Genomic DNA, 17,005 nt, shown 5'->3' with positions numbered 1-17,005 from the left:
TAACCCCGTACTATAGGTGGGGCTAAATGGCAATTTAGCCCCACCTATAGTACGGGGTTAAGCTTAGCCCACTTTCTTTTTACACAGCATTTTTGCAAAGTTGGCTAACCCCACCTATAGTACGGGATTATTTGGCCCTGCAAAAAAGCAGGGTTATCCCACCAATTGCGGTGCTAAGAGCAATAGTACGGGGTTAAGATCGCATGTGTAAAACGTAAGTGGGCTAAGCTTTAACCCCGTACTATAGGTGGGGCTAAATGGAAATTTGGCCCCACCTATAGTACGGGGTTAAGGAAATTGTAGCGTGTGTAAAAAGTGTACGAGTGAAGTACTTGTACTACGAATGATCGACAAAAACCACTAGTCCGGGGTTAGCGAGTTTCGTGTGTGAAAAGCAAGCATTCCTTATCCGGGGTTAGCAATAACAATTTGGCATGTGTGAAAAGAAAAAAAAATAGTACGGGGTTAAGGATAGTACGGGGTTAGCGATAGTCCGGGGTTAAGAAAATCCTGTGTAAAAAGGGCATATACCATAAAATATACTTTCCCTCCCATATTCTTTCCGATTCGTTGTTGCGATGCTTCTCTGAATATATTTGAATTTCAGCGTTCAAATAAAATTACACTTTGATGCACAAGTGTTACAAAATTGCTGTAAAGTGAAATGGGATTATCCTATCCATTCTCGTATCCTTATCGTTTATCAACCAATCGTCAGGTATATTTTTTTTTACAATAATTACATAAAACTTAGTCGCAACCAAAAATATATATTTTTAAAAGATAAATTTCAATCCTATATAAAACCTCTGCTCTCCCTCTCCCTGTTTAGTCTCTCTCTCTCTCTCCCTCTCTCTCTCACACACACACCCCTTCACCCTCTCCCACACACATTCACTTTATATCTTATTCTCCCCACCTGTCTCCCAGGTCCTTTATCTTTCTCTCTCTCTCTACATTCATCCTATCTTTCTCTCACGCTGCTTCTATTTCCTATCATATCATTTTCACAAATTCTCCATTTCAATTTATCAAACCTCTACTCCATCATTGTACCTACTTTGTCAACTTAGTAGATAAAATCTCGTTTTAATAATAGAACCTGATGTGTTCTCATATACAGTGCGTACATGTATTTAAGTTCGAAAATTATTATTTAGAAATAAATATAATCACTGTCGATTTATTTAGTAAATTCCTTGCATTATTTATTTACATACATAGATACAATAAACAGAAGTGACTTGAAACAATAAAATATGTCAGAATTATTACAGCTTTTACAATTCAATATTTCATGAAAGCCTATGTAGGCTATTCAGCAGCAGGATGAATGCCTTAGGATTTTGAACATAGATCTATCAAGTGAGTACAAGTATGACAATTTATTTTCCCTCATTTTTCCGTTTATATATTTTAAATCTCCACTGTGACTGTCATATAATCGATGGCACTCCAACCATGATTTCTTGTTTGGTAATTGTTCATGAATGGTTGAGTTGCTTATGACTTTCCTTTAACTTAGCAATATTGGGTCGTCAGAACTAAGATTTTGTTACTTTCACGCACTCACAATCATTATTATCTGTCAGCATACCTATCATGCAGTATATACGAGGCATCAACGGTAAAAATATTAAAAGGAATCGTTTTGGACGTTGGGTGCTTCTTCGACGGTTCACAGCTATATCTGTGCAGTTGTTACATTGTTTCCGAATTGACGCAAGCGCAGAATGCCAATTCCATCGTCGTAGACATGGTAGAGGCAGCCGTTGTACAAAACGAAAGCAAATGATTGTCGCATTGGGATCAGTACACCACCACTTTCTCTTATTTTGGCAGTAGGATTGATTAAACAAGAAAATGTGCATGGTTTCGTGAAACGATGCCTCGGTCATTTACACTGTACAATGACGTACATATATACAAAACCGCCCACATTATATCGAGTACTGACTAATATGACATAAATATAAGTACACTTTTAAACATATGAAATGCAGCGACAAATTATTATGCATTCAATATTGATGCCACATTTTTAATCAGTACTGCTACAAATCAGAGTAGTGCATTTTCGGTAATGTTCATAATAATTCTAGATGAACGAAAATTTAGTCGGATGACTAAAACGCAACCTTAGTTGGTGACAGTTGCATGCTGGTGGGTATATTTATTTTTTTTAAATGTATTCTTATGATGGGGGTGGATGCTGACCGCAATATCTTTTTCACCTTTTTTACTTACTCGCTTCACTAATTGCTAACGAATCCACCTCAATACTGGTTCGTATAAAAAATCAAGCACATCAACATATTTGCCTCATTGCGCCATTGGGGACATCTCCTTAAATTGCTTAAATTGTTTTCTTTTATGGTAAATACGTAGGATAATCATTTACAAATCGAAATAACGCACCCCTGCATGATTTCAAACAAAGTTATTCCTCGCATTCAGTAGCATGTCATTGCATATCTCACACGGTATGCCAATTTTTACTTGCGAAGAACTTTATAGGAAAATGAAAGCCTCCACTGTTGCATTCTCGTTTCAAATGACCATACTTCTTTTGAGACGTCATACCCTCACTTGAGATTCCATTGGTTTTTAGTAATGATAGTTTGGTATTCCGGAGGTGGCGACCTACTTTCATTTAGGTGCAGATATCCATTGCTATCCATTTGGTTCGACGTCACTGTCGGACTTGGCAATGTTACGTCATTAGATGGCGCTCGAACAGGCGGAGTCTGGTAATAATTGACTTCACATTGAGGTTTTCTTGTTGGTGATGATGATGATGTCGATGGTTTGTCAAGGTCATCGAGCATGGGAATCTCGTATCCGCCATCCGTGTCGACTATTTCAGCATAAACACCTTCTTCCTTTCCACCGTTGCAGTCGGCATATTGATCTTGGATATAAAAAAATATACATTAAATAAGGCATGAGAAGAATTTTCATTGGCTGTATTTTCAGCTAATTATATATTTTTTTCAAAACTATATCACAAATTTTTCTACGAAGTTTCTTCCATTTTGTTTTTAAATTTTGTTTTTTTAACAGATCTTTCAACAAAATGGAGTGTTGTTGGGCAAGGTGAGGATCAGATGAAATTGGAAATCACACGAAGTGGACAACCGATCCGTTGTTAGACGACATATAGACGTATGTGGACTGAGACTGTAGCCTGCCATAGGCAAAGCGGTGGATAGGTATGTACTTCCCCCCTTTACAAATCTTATCGGTTGACTAAGAAAAATTCGTATTGACCCCCTCCCCCCTAAAAAAAAAACGAAACAGAAATTCTTCTCATGATTCACTTTGTAGCCTTTTTCTTTGGCAGACTGTCTACAGTAAAATCAGTATGTTGACTGAATTGGAATACTGTAATGGTGACTTACGACTAAGTTTCACTATTCCTTCTGCTCTGACAGTTGACTTCGAGCGACATCTGAAAGGAAACAAAATAATTAAAGCACGAAAATAAGAATTGCGTCTTAAGGTAATCTAAGAGAAAGAGATGAATAAAGTATGAATGCACGATAGTATCGTATAATGAATGGATAAATAGAAAGGCCTGCTTTTAATATTTTATTCTCCGTGTAACATATTCTGTCTGCGTTTTTTTTTTCTTAAAAATATACAATCCGATATTTATTTACATTATGAAAAAAAAATCAAGAGTGTTTGAACATGCCAGACGCTACACAATAATTGCACGATATCACTTGACCGTACCACATAATGATTTTTGATAATCTGAGGATTTGGAAATGTGACCATTCATCGGCCCCTACTAGTCGTTTTTAAACATTTTATTATAATTGCCCTCTTGAATTGAATTAAATTTAAACCAATGTGTCACTTTGAATAGATCTAGACACCGAACTACTTCACAGTTCCTAATCCAGAATGAGGCATTAGACCATTCAGCCTATTTGCTTTAAATGTAATATTCTTCAGTTGCCCCTTACAATGTTCACACGACAATATGCTCCAAGTTTCAAAAGTTTCATTCGTGAAAACTTTCAAAACTCCCACTAAAATGACTAAAGCATTTGATCCCGTAGGAGGACATTCAGTTCGTGATGGGCTATTCTTAATGACTTACGGTTGCTTTAATGCGATCACGACTAGGAGACCGACGACGAGTGCGAGAAGGACACAGATGACGAGTGGTATGATATACGATGTCATATGCGGTGAGCCTTTGTCGCTGGGAATAGGGTATGCCTTCGAGACCAGTGTGGAAGTCATTGTGATTGTGGTTGTCACTTCAGCTGGTTGTAGACCTGGTGTGGAATGGGAAGGGTCAGGTTCGCTTTGACCTGTGGTAAAATAGACAATAGCGAAAAATATCAAATTATTTTAGATTTTGTCGCAAGGGAAACAATAGACATTTTCCTGGACAATCCCATCTGAAGGGATCTCACATCATTATCGCATCTTCCCTATCAAAATATAAAAAAATGAAGCTGTTTGTGAACCCATGGACCTACTACAGTAGTAGGTCCATGGTGAACCTGACGGGGTAAGGGAAGGACCATGTTCGCCATGACCGTTGGAATAATACATTTGTACTGAAATAATGTAGCCTACTTTGTTACATCCCATGTTTTCTAGTCAACGTAAATGACACCAGTGTATAAAGGATGTCATAGAGGATTTAAATATACATATGTTTTACATTTACTGTTCTTTATGGCGACTTTGATGCTAGGTTTCCATAATAAATTGTTACAGTAATGACCAGATCACTGTAAGGGTAAAGTTTTGTGCAAAGAACCAAGGATGGAGTTCACAACTTTTCGAGGTATTCACTTGACTCAAAGGTATCCTAACCTAGATGGTGCCCAACTCCTGGCTATCTATCGGTATAGCAGATTTAAATCTTGTCGAAGGAAATGCAGGTGGTCCTTTGGGACTTGATCACTAGATCTCGTTCACAATCTGGGTATCAAAACATATCCAATAACATTTTGAGGGGATGGGTCAATTACAGGACTCACCTGGACATTCACCCCGTGAATGGATCACATAATGACTGGTCAAGGCAGTTACAATAGTTGCTACATGACAAGCCCCAGAAGTTTGGTGGACAGTTTTCTATACATCTGAAAAGAAAAACAATAATAGTAAATATATGATTTATAACGCATTTAAGTTTTAATACCATTTTACAAATGTACATCGATGAAACTTTAATTGTGTAAATTTGGACGGGGCAAAATGTCGCACTTTGAATTCCACAAGATACGTGTCCTCATCTGAAGGACGTCTACCAAAGTGAGAGAGGGTTTAGATTGATTTGAATCAATATCCCCCTTTTCTTAAACATTATTGCAGATTAATCATGTTAGCGAAGGTAAAAATGAATATGAGAATGAATACTTCATGAAGCGTTTCATTTAATGCGAAACTAGAAACTTGAAATGTTCTAATTGGTTTTAAACTTTCGACTTACCTTGGCCCACTGCGTCCGATCGGACAGGCAAAGCAAGCGCCCTCTACGTCGTCACAGCCTCCACTCATAGGGCAGTCACATCTCAGAGCACAGTCACGCCCGTAGAAACCCTCCTCACAGGGATTCTCACAAAACGTCCCCGAGTAACCAGGCTGACAGAAACAAGAACCATTTACCCAGTTGCAGAGTCCACCATTCTGACATTGACACGTTTCTCGACAGAAGCTTCCGTACTTGTTGGCTGAACAGGGCTCGGTGCAGTAACGACCTTGCCATCCTGGAGCACATAGGCAGTGTCCTTAAACATTAAGATGGGAGAAGAACATTAAAAGAATATCAGGTTGAATAAGGGCACCAATTATGGTTATGGTCATGTGAATTTTTGCTGAAATTTTCTTCCGCTGAAGGTCGAGTATGTGTTATAAAGCTCTCCATAAATTGTCCTCCGGCTGTGTAACTGGACTAATCGATGTACGTCAGCTGCGGTCAAGACTTCGTTCTGCTGGACGAACTTACTCTCTACGTACCCAATACATGCCTGAAAGCACACATGTATAGTGCTTTTCGTCAGCTGTTCCACGTCTGTTGAATTCTCTTCGTATTCGCAATAACCTTGAAACCTTCAAATCTCAATTAAAATTGAATAAATTGTGACATAATATGGGCGCCAATGCCTTAGATTTTTTCCCAAAGATAGAATGGCGCTATTCAAATGCTAGTCATCAACCTCATTATCATCTTTATCATCAGCATCATCATCATCAGTAGTAGTAGCCACCTGAACCATAAACCATATCAATACGGTAGTGAAACGTGTAACAATACTCATTGTTAGTTCATAAAACCAATTCTCGTTTCGCATACAATCAAACATCAAAGCCAGGGTACTCTTATAATTCAAGTGAAGTTTGCAAAACAACCTGCATCTGTGTTTATAGGATTTACCAACTATAAATAAAGCTCTACCTACATGCAGTAGCCAACAAACTCGTTTTCATCTTGAGTTCGCACATCAGTTGATCAGTCGATATTTTATACCTCCTTTTCTCTTAATCTAACGACGAAGTGTAGTTCACCTGAAGAGTTCACTTGTAACTGAGGCAGTAACCTACAATGTGAACAGACTCATGAGCCTACCTGTAGGATCGTAAGCGGCGCCGTTGCTGCAAGAATCGCTCTCCATGTAGCAGCTTTGTCCGACGCATCGGGTGTTGCATGAATCACCCTCCCAGCCGTATTGGCACAAGCAATGCCCATTCGAAGGGTGGCATACTCCGCCATTAACACACACAGAAAGGCAAGGAAGAGAACAGTTCGAGCTGTACCTGTCAATAGTACACCTGTTTGTAAATTTAAAAAAAAAGGGAATAAGGTGACTGAGTGGTGAAAGTGGTGCTATATGGTAACAATAATAGTCAGTCCTCAATTTTTGTATGCACCGTATGAGCATGTTCAAGGTAAGACTTTGAACAGACTATCCACAGCAGTGCATCATTATGACTCTCGACTGCATTAACTTTGTTCAATAAACGCTTAATACTTGTGCGATAGACTGCATTTGTGCTCGGAGACTAAATCAAGGCTTAACTTATACTAATATCTCAGTAGAAACCTCTATTTAGAATATCAACTCTTGCATATGGACTGCCTTAAGTGAAGCTTATTCTCTGATAGAAAAAAGGGTTTAGTGTGCACCAACACCGGCTACACATTTTTCCATCTTTAAACATGAGAAAGGTTTCTTTGGCTGGCCCATAAAATGCTACAAAATAACGAATCATTTTAGTGATCGTTAGAGTACAATATTTACAATTAATTACATTACACTAAATCAGGTCCTACCTTTCTTGGCAATGATTTCCTGTCCAACCTTCTGTACAACTACACTCCCCAGTCACGTGATCACACAAACCACCGTTCAGGCACTGACATGTCAATGAACAGTTACGTCCATATCGCCCAGTTGGACATGCTGAAAATATGAAAAGGAAAATACATAAAGGTATTCCACCTTTTAGTGCGACTGTTCAAAAATAAATAACACGTATAACGAATTCGTCCATTTATCATCTAGGGTACATGTTGTTGGCTTTTGCCAGAGACTACTGATGCATTTTCATATTCCAGGTCCGATATGATAGTGACACTAAAATGGTGCTTTGTCACGATTTGAATTGTAGTTCAATATAGTTTGTTGTGATTTACAATCTTTGGTCTTTTTAGTATTAGCTCCTGGTTGTACAGTTAGCACCGGCATCAAATTTAAAAATGTGGTACATGAAACCCTCATCATAAAAATACTTTTTTTTTATCGACCGCTTGACTTATTAAATGCGATCATTCAGGCCATTTGTGAAAAAGGGGGAAATGACAGGGGCAAGGTAAGAGCACTGAGGTACGCCAAATATCACATCGACATAAGACATGTCAGATAACGATGAACATGATTCATTCACGAGTCCTTACTAACTTTTGAATGCCCTGCGTCACGCAGAACTATGTTCGAGAATAATATATGGCTCATTAATACATTCCTCGGAAAAGCAATTTTGATAAGGGTGTTACCAATATCGAATAACAATTATCATTACCACGGGGAGCCATACGAATACGAATTAGCCATTAAAAAAATGAATAAATAATATGAAAAAATACATGTATGCGAAAAGTTCTTCCTGGGATAAGGGTGTGATAAGTCTTCCAATGTTTTAGGAACCTTTCCCCTTCTTTACTTACGTGAACAGGTATCTCCCTCCTTAATCCATCCATCACAGCACGAATTAGTGCTCACCGTCAAGTATAGGTCACTGAAACTTATTCTGCTATTCCTTGAGAATTTAATTATATACAGCAAACAAGATGAACATTAAATGAACAGCTTTATGAAAATCATTGGTAACCTCATGCACTCTTTTAGTGTTGTGAAGGTAATTTTTTTATGATGAAAACAGTTTTACTATTTGTACACCAATTATGTTATATATATTCTTTAAAAAATATTGTTTACATCGTCATATTCATTCAAAATCAGAAATTAGTCATATTATCTTTATGGAGAGATGCTATGTGCATTACTTTAAAGTTGCCTATCAGAATTATTATCTAATGTATTCCTATAGCTACATTTCTGTAAAATTATGCTGTATTCAAAGCGATATTCGCGAATTTGTTTCTTTTTACATTTCTTATTATGAGCGTATACTGAACATGCTCAAGAATATAGTCTACACCAGTAGAGAACAAAGATATCATATTTTCTATTTAATCTGTTACTAAAACTATTCAAACTTTGATAAATATGAATCCTTTGCATTGTCTTCGTCTACATGTATATTTTTGTTTTTAAAAGTGCTAAGTAAAAGACCATGTCTTATCTCTTATGAATATATTTTGCAAATACGACTATTACTACTTCATATCAGCACAAGAGAATTCAAATGCGACAAAACCTCACATATCCATAATTCATATATCCATACGTCCTACATCCAGACATCGTATATGTATTGATTTTAATGTGTTACCCCAATTTTCAAGTATTCTATTTATTGTACCGATTTGGGGGTCGTTTTCTCGTTTTATAAATGATTGTAAATTAGATATGTTTTGTATCCATACATCGTTTATCCGTACGTCAAATATCCTGTGACGTCAATGTACAACGGTACCCTCTCCTCTGATGAATGCGGGGGTAAGTGAATACTAACCTTGCCGCCTGACAGGCACCATCTGTAAAACCCAGCTCCTCACAGTTCAATTCCAGATCCGATGTCGAATGAAGCACAGTTGATGGAACAAGACTACAAGATACAATTAATATTCAGTGTTTTTTTAGGTAATTGTTTAAATAGAAGGTATTCATACTACACATTACAATTTATTGGATAGGCTCATTCTCTTTCTTTACAACCGAGTGGACTGCTTTCCATTTTCAGTCTGTATTTCATAATTTAAGAATGGGTGTAATAATTCACATCTCGTATTACACAAGGATTCGTCTTATAGTGTTAAACCAATTTATTAACCAAAATAACGAGTTTTATGCAATGTTAAATAAAAGTAAAGCGTTGCTGAATCGCTAACATTTATTCGAAACAAAAAGCTATTCTCACAGTTTATTCAGATGAGACTGATCAGATACATCGATTTATTTCACGTTTTTTTAAGAATACAACATTACGTTGTATGCACTGTATTATCTAATGGGGGGGGGGGGGGAAGGAAATACAATGTTTTCAATTTTCAATGAAGAATAACTATTTGCAAGTGTTAATTCAATGCAAAATCAATATAAATCTACGAGACAAAAATAATCCTCGGTCTTTGCTAATAAATTACAGAGTCAAAAAAAATGGATATGGTTTTCTTTAGAAAAATCTAGGAAATGATCAATGTTAGTAGCACAGTTTACATAACACATTACGTGCTAAGTGGTTATTTCACTGTTTAATAACTCTTTCTGTATGAAATACACGGAAAATCAGATTATATTTAATACAGGGATTATTATCGTAGCAACGAGAGGAAATTCGGGGTTTTGAGGGATGTCAAGCATAGAAGCAACGATAGCGCGTCGTAGTTGTAGAAATCACGCAACCCAATCGAACTTTTTGGACATTTTTCTCCGCGTGACCATGGCCCGTATTCTGAAGTCGGGTTTAACTTGAACTCAGGTTTCAAGTTGTAGTATGGATAGCCAATTGTTACATAAATCACTAACGGTAGAGTTATCATATTTCAGCTCTCAAATCAATCTTAATAGTCTAGAAAGTATAAATATATGCTTGTCTTCACCATCGATGAATCAGGAAAAAGCACAGTAAACATCAGAAACATACAACTTAATAAATGTAATTGTATTGCGCACATATCCACCTTGTTAGGTGCTCAAGCTAGGCGCTCCTATATTACCCGGCTAAGCTAGGCATTCATAGCGCACACAGCTTTTTGACACACATTTTGACACTTTTGGCTTCCCATAATTTTAGCACAGAGTTAGACCATGGTCTAAGTTAAACCTGATTTCAGCCCATGGGACTAAATGATGTGACGGAGCAAACCTGTCAGCTCACAACCTGGGATGATCATCGGGAACGGAAATTATGCGACTTATAGATATTGAATAGATAAGACGTATTTATCAACAGTCAACAATAAGTAGTTTAAACCATATAATCATTAAGTGCTAGTACGTTTATGAAATGTCTTCTATATACTTGTCGCTATTTTGTTCACCCCTTCGACCACCCATGTTACTTATATCCTGAATATATTTATATTTCACTTTACGAAATTTACAATGCCAATATGATTCAGACTCATTTCCAGTAGACTGACTTACGGATAAGAAGTATATGGATTATCTGTTTAATAAAATTCCCTTTATTGCTTTCTAGAGGACTGAGAGACATAGCGACAATAATGCCTAAATTTCAAAATTTATATCGTATACTCGATTTGCGAAGAGTATTATGAATACTTGCCGCCCTTTCACATAGTAAAAAAAAAATCATAATTTGAATTGTGGTTCCAGTGAAAAATAAAGCTAATGACGAAGTTTTAGCACGTGTGATACCAAACTAGAACATGATTAGAATAACGAACGCTAATCACAATCACGAATTCAACTCCTACTCCGGAGGTGAATTCAAGTTAAGTTTCATCATGTTCACTCAAATTACGGTACGAATTTTGCGTGTGAAAAGTTTGACCTCCAAAACATCCTTGGGGGCGGAGCTTACGTGACCTTTCATGTACTTCCGTAGACAATACAATAATGAACTCATCGTAGTTTGTATTCGCGATGCGGCGCTTTGATCGACAAGTCACCAAGGACATATCCTCATTCGCTTTGGAATTCGAATTAAAATCAGTTTTGCATGCAGTGAGCGTGTAAAAAGTCCGATGATTCTAAAGAATTGCAATCATCATGACAATAAATATTCAAGATTCACATGTGAAAAGGGCCTAGGTCGCTACAAAATCAAATTAAAAACTAACTTTCTTCCAAACTTTCTATGAAATCAAATGACCAACAGTGTAAAACATGAAAAACCAATTTAGCACTTACAGTGCTGGTATAGTGACTGCACTTCAGTGTTTAAATTTGAACTGGAAAATCAGCACTCGTAGTGCATGCAGTCGCTATAAAAGCACTGTAAATGCGAAATTAGCACTTCATTTTTTTATAGTGAACATTCTCAGAGTTACATTGAGGAATATTATGGAAAACAAGTTCAGACTTAATGGCATATTGATAACAGTTGCTGATATTTTTCCACTTCATAGGCATAACATGCTTGAAGCCCCCCTCCACGGAATATTCTCAACAATCTCTTTGAAAATATTTTGACAGAACTCGAGTTTGCAAGGAGACTTGATTTTATAGCTAAATGCTTCAAAACAGGATGACTTCTCGACCTTCTTTTTTACTTCACTTTATGAAGTAGAGAGTGCGACAATGTAAAATCGGAAAAAGAGTGGATACACACTGGCTTTCAATTTTAAACAGAATTTGAATTACGTAATAAGCTAATTCCCCTCTTGAGGTACCCCATTCAGGATACATATAAAAACATACAATTAAAATCAATATTCAATTACAGGTGGTTCATGATTTGTAATCAATGTCAGGGGTGGATCATTGATAATCTTGATTTGGCCAAAATTATGGGGTGCATCAAAACAGGGAAATAATAAGTGACAAAATAAGCCTAATTAGTGGTTGCGTGGAGTTTGCGGTCAAAGGGACCTTCAGTTATTAGAATATTTGGATCTGACATTTCGTTCAACTTGACGTCGCATTTTCCTGTTTTTCAGATATCGCTGAAGTTCACCTCTATTGTTTAAAACCCACCTCCTATTTTCATTTGATCATATTTCCCGCATCGTTTTTTCGAAGCTTTAATCCTCTAGATTAGGAGCTCGTCTCGGGAGGAAGCGGTCTTTTGACATGAAGCATTCTTGTGAACACATATCCGTTTTGTTTTGAATACAATCAGAGAAACCCATATGACTCAGACTCAGACTAAGAAGTAAATAGAAAAGTCAGATCGAGTAAACATGGCTAAATAAGATAAATCGCATTGCAGTTTCGACTGGTCAAACGGAAACCCTTATGTACTTCAGAGTGTAAACCAGTACTAGCTGTTTCAATCTACGTAGCGAAATATTCTCTCCCAGATGGTGACCTTAATAATGACCTGGTATTCCATTTGAATCTTGATTTGATTTTAAATGATTTCTATTAATCTTTAATGCGGATACGAATGGACAGATAACACATTACAAATGCACCACGAACAGTCATGTTAAATGGACTTTCACTAGAACATCAAAAAGAAAGTGTGGGGAGGGGGTGGCTGAGAGAAATAATTTTGTTAAGCATAACGCTAGATCTTAAAGCTATGTTACAGTGTTAAAATGTTTCAGAAATTTTAGACGTACGTGTTTGACAGATAAATTATTGAAAGCTTCGAGTACGATAGTACGCATGGGGAATCGTTGAACAAGTTTGAGGAATATTTTCAAATTAAAGTGATATTGCCACACATCGCCCTAGATCACTAAGGCATATGCAGAAAGTAAGAAGTTAGAAAAAAGAATGGAACCATGGAAAAAAAAGATATGCATGGCGAAATTTCTAATTTGAATACTCAATTCCTACATGGCTGGAAAACTAACACTAAAACTAATGATTTTCAAAAGGAAAAGTGAATAAAATGTTTATGCAATAACAACAAGAACAAAACTAAATATTCTGCTGATAATTATCTGAAATCCTCACCCTTTGATAATGAAACCCCTTTAAATCTAAACCACTGACGGTAAAATGATAGGTCAGCGGTATATCTTTGCGGAAGGATGGTTGCTTCCGATTATCACGCTGGAAACATCGAGATTAACTATAGCTTTGACAACTCAAGTACTACAAACCTGAATGTTTATTTGTGTATGTTTGTTATGGGAAAATAATTATATGAATATCTGTATTTTCCCCATCTAATTGTGTTTGCATTCTTTTTGTTTCAACATCTTTTTGAATGTTTGCATTTTTTTTTAGATTTCTTTTATATGGATAAAAAGACAGTAAACACAAAGAAGAACGTTAGCCATCGTGATTACAGGTAGAGTAGGGGACCTAGTCCTGATGTACTCATAAATTATGATTTCGATAAATGAGTCAGACTGAATAATTCTTAACTTTGTGAAATATCACAAACTCAGGGCCACGTTCCGACCGTGAACATTACGTGTAATTTATTGGTACAGAAGACATCTCAATTTCAAAATATAACTTGCTAATTCCAATTTATTTCTATTCATAAAATACAAAAACACGGTTAAAAAATCTAAGACAGCTGACATCACCATGGCAACCATCAATTTGCTGCCATATTTCATTTTGATTCATGTGGCATTCTAAAGAAACAATGATAGCAACAGAAAATTTTTTCATTTTCTTCTCACTTTGTCTTCAAAAATGCACATGCCAAGAGTTCCGTCGGTAAATAAACCCAAAGATTTGCCTTCATCTTAATGTCCAAATAAATATGATCATATCAAATATCCTTAAACATTTTTTTTTCGTGATACTTAGTGAAAATGAACTATGAACAGCAAAAAGCTTTATGTATAAAACGTTCTCGTTCAAGTTCAGACGGGCTACATATTGTTTACTGGATCTTTCATCCCTAAATATGGACCTTGCAAGGGAATAACAACAAAACACAAAAGTTCCGAACTATTTAGTTCGGGGAGGAAAACTAGGGTAAACAAAAGAAAATAAGGTGCACATGGTACTATTTTTCTTAGCCTGTAAGTTTCGATCCACTTTGATTGTGTTAAGAGGTCAAGACTGCATCACTATGAAAGCGGAGGGGTCATACTGCGATTCATAATTTTTCCTTTTTTTCATGTAACATGAACCTGGCTTACAATTCTACACAGCTGTCTGCTTCACATCCATGTGACTATATTTTCCCATGCATTTCATAATGTACTGTACTGTGGATCATGTCCGGGCATCATGTATCCGTGCAACTATTTCCTAGATACTACTTCACTCCAGACAAATATGTGGTCGAAAACAAGAGAACCATGGGAATTGGCACTTTTCGTCATTCTCTTGGCTTTGAAACAACGATGTATTACTATGCATCTCTCTTCTTATCAACAGTCATGACAAGAGCATCGTGTTATGACTTTGGATATATCAAAAGAAAAGCAATCCTGCCATACTGATTTGACTAATTGATCATGTTGATCTAGAGGAATTTGGTACTAGTATAAGACAAATAATTAGCACAGTCCTTTAACAGGCAAAAAGAGATTTGTTTAAGCCATTTCTTGAAGAAACATGTTGCATAAGAAAAAAAAATTCCCAGGTTACCTCTTAAGATCATTTAACATATTTAATGTAACGCTCAATGCGAATTAAGAGTAAACGTTGATATCCCCATGGTAAGTTTAGAGTATGTCCCGCTGCATGAAATCTTACGTCTTTTATCACTTTGCTATTAAAGGTATTGTTTAACTTTGTGAGCAGCCGATTTACAAAAATTCTCACACCAAGATGAAACATGTGTACAAGTGCATGTATTAGAACTAATAAACCCTGAAAACAACCATTATTGAGAATGAAAAGCTAAAACTACAATGCAAACCCCGATTTTGTAAATAGGTGTCTTATAGACGCCTAAATACTACACATAAGTGTATGGGATAAAATTAAGATGGTGTTTCCGGTCACTTTATATTTCGATTTTTGAAGCACCAAATAATTATTTTCGAACGCAATTTTTTCTGGGCTTCATTTTTGTAACATATCACAGACACAGGTGACAAGTGTGTCCTTCTAGCTCAGATTTTTTGAAAGTCAATTCAATGTTAACCAATCACTTTAAGCTAAATTATAGATCGCATGGTGCATCGGCCAGTCAAAATCAAGGTTGCCACACTTATTACAATGAGGAAAAATTCCTTTGACATAGTAATTTTTTGATGGAATACTCATGGCATGGTAATATACTTCGAACAAACTTGATCACTTTAGGTAGCCGGTATCTTGTGGTCTTACCTTAATGAGGTACAAACGTTGGAGCCTGACAAAGGATGGGCAATAGACACACACGTGATGAGAAAGACCAGGGAAGTGGCTTTCCGAAATGACATGATGGTCCTTGGGAACTGGAAACGACCGTGGCTGCAAGGTGTGTAGGTAGTTTAACCTCAGTGAAAACTACATTTTTATTTTTATTTCATAAAAGAAATGGTGAGATAGAAGTATATATTTCAGATTATATCGGGAGTAAAGTTATCATGGTAATTGAAATCAGTGCTAGATTTAGCAACATGTGTACAAGACCTGTATCAGGCACAACACGGCTCATCAATGTTTAGTAAAAATAAATACCAACAATTGTAGGTCTGTTAGAAACGTTAGATTCTGTTAGAATTGTGTCTGCTAAAAAGCATATCAACGGCAAAATATGCCAATAGTGACACCTGAAATTCAAAACACGAATGATCTTACGATATAAAGTATAAGTCAAACCGATAGATCTTGATCAGCTTGGTTTATTACTGGAGGCTCAGCTCTAAAAAGTCCAGGAAAAGTTTTTATGTGTTATTCATATCAGAAGCTTTCATTGGACGAAATAAATAATGTGTTCGATATCATCAATTGTATACTAACATCTAAAAAAAGTTTCAAACTTTAATGACAATGAATAACAAAACAACCTTTGACCATGATGCCTATAATTATTTGTAGAAAGATGAGAAAGCTAACAAGAAGCAAAATACTATTTAAAAGATTTAAAGACTGAACATACATGATTGGATAAAACATCAATCCATAAACATTAACGTACTAAACCTGACATTCACTGACATTAGAATACGTGATAAATGAGTGGCATTAACTTACATGGAAAACGATTCCTCACAAATTACAAATATTCCTTTACACAATTTTAACCATGCATCAAAGAATATATCTTATATCTCGTATATTGTCGGATGACACGTCTCAGTTTCAGCTCCAGGTAAAAGTCACATCCAATACGAACGTTAAAATGTATTCAAGGGTTCCGGTGCACGAAGAGCAAGTGTATGTTAAAGTCTGCCAAACCTCGACTAGTTTTGTGTACTTCTCTGCATGTATATAGTTTTCTCTCTGTCAAAATACGACGACAGCAACGGATTATTTTGCTGAACCTGAACTGTTGACAGGGAGACAACAAGTTTCCTGTCGGTAGGGGGCGTCGTGCGTACCAGAGAGTAACATCTCTACGGTCCATACTTTTTCCATCACATCTGTGTTTGCATGATTATGATCATCTTTATTCATTTATTTTTCCTTTTCATGATTTCCTGGAATGCAACAATCCTGGCAATCTGAAAGATCTGCAAAATTAATTTGATTTAACTAAAAAAATAAAAAATAAAAATAAAACACGAGCGAAATGAACGCCACCAATGCCTGGATGGTTAAACAAATCAAGTTTCTGATTAAAATGTTGGTAATGAAAAATGAAC

At 36.4% G+C, this 17,005-nt stretch overlaps 1 protein-coding gene across 1 annotated transcript; it reads right to left on the bottom strand.

The window, feature by feature from the left end:
* Positions 1 to 962: 962 nt before the first annotated feature.
* LOC121411547 (multiple epidermal growth factor-like domains protein 10) lies at positions 963 to 16,696 on the bottom strand. The gene is given in 12 exon segments (XM_041604337.1): positions 963 to 2,911; positions 3,402 to 3,451; positions 4,112 to 4,328; positions 5,010 to 5,022; positions 5,024 to 5,114; positions 5,465 to 5,762; positions 6,602 to 6,804; positions 7,307 to 7,436; positions 8,201 to 8,292; positions 9,172 to 9,264; positions 15,543 to 15,704; positions 16,395 to 16,696. Coding segments are annotated over 11 exon segments (1,608 nt in total). The 5' UTR covers positions 15,638 to 15,704; positions 16,395 to 16,696; the 3' UTR covers positions 963 to 2,585.
* Positions 16,697 to 17,005: the final 309 nt, after the last annotated feature.

This window comes from Lytechinus variegatus, chromosome 3 (genome assembly GCF_018143015.1).
Source record: "Lytechinus variegatus isolate NC3 chromosome 3, Lvar_3.0, whole genome shotgun sequence".
In the NCBI taxonomy this organism is placed as follows: Eukaryota; Metazoa; Echinodermata; class Echinoidea; order Temnopleuroida; family Toxopneustidae; genus Lytechinus; species Lytechinus variegatus.
The sequence above is the reverse complement of the archived record's forward strand: the minus strand, read 5'-3'. Positions and strand labels throughout refer to the sequence as shown.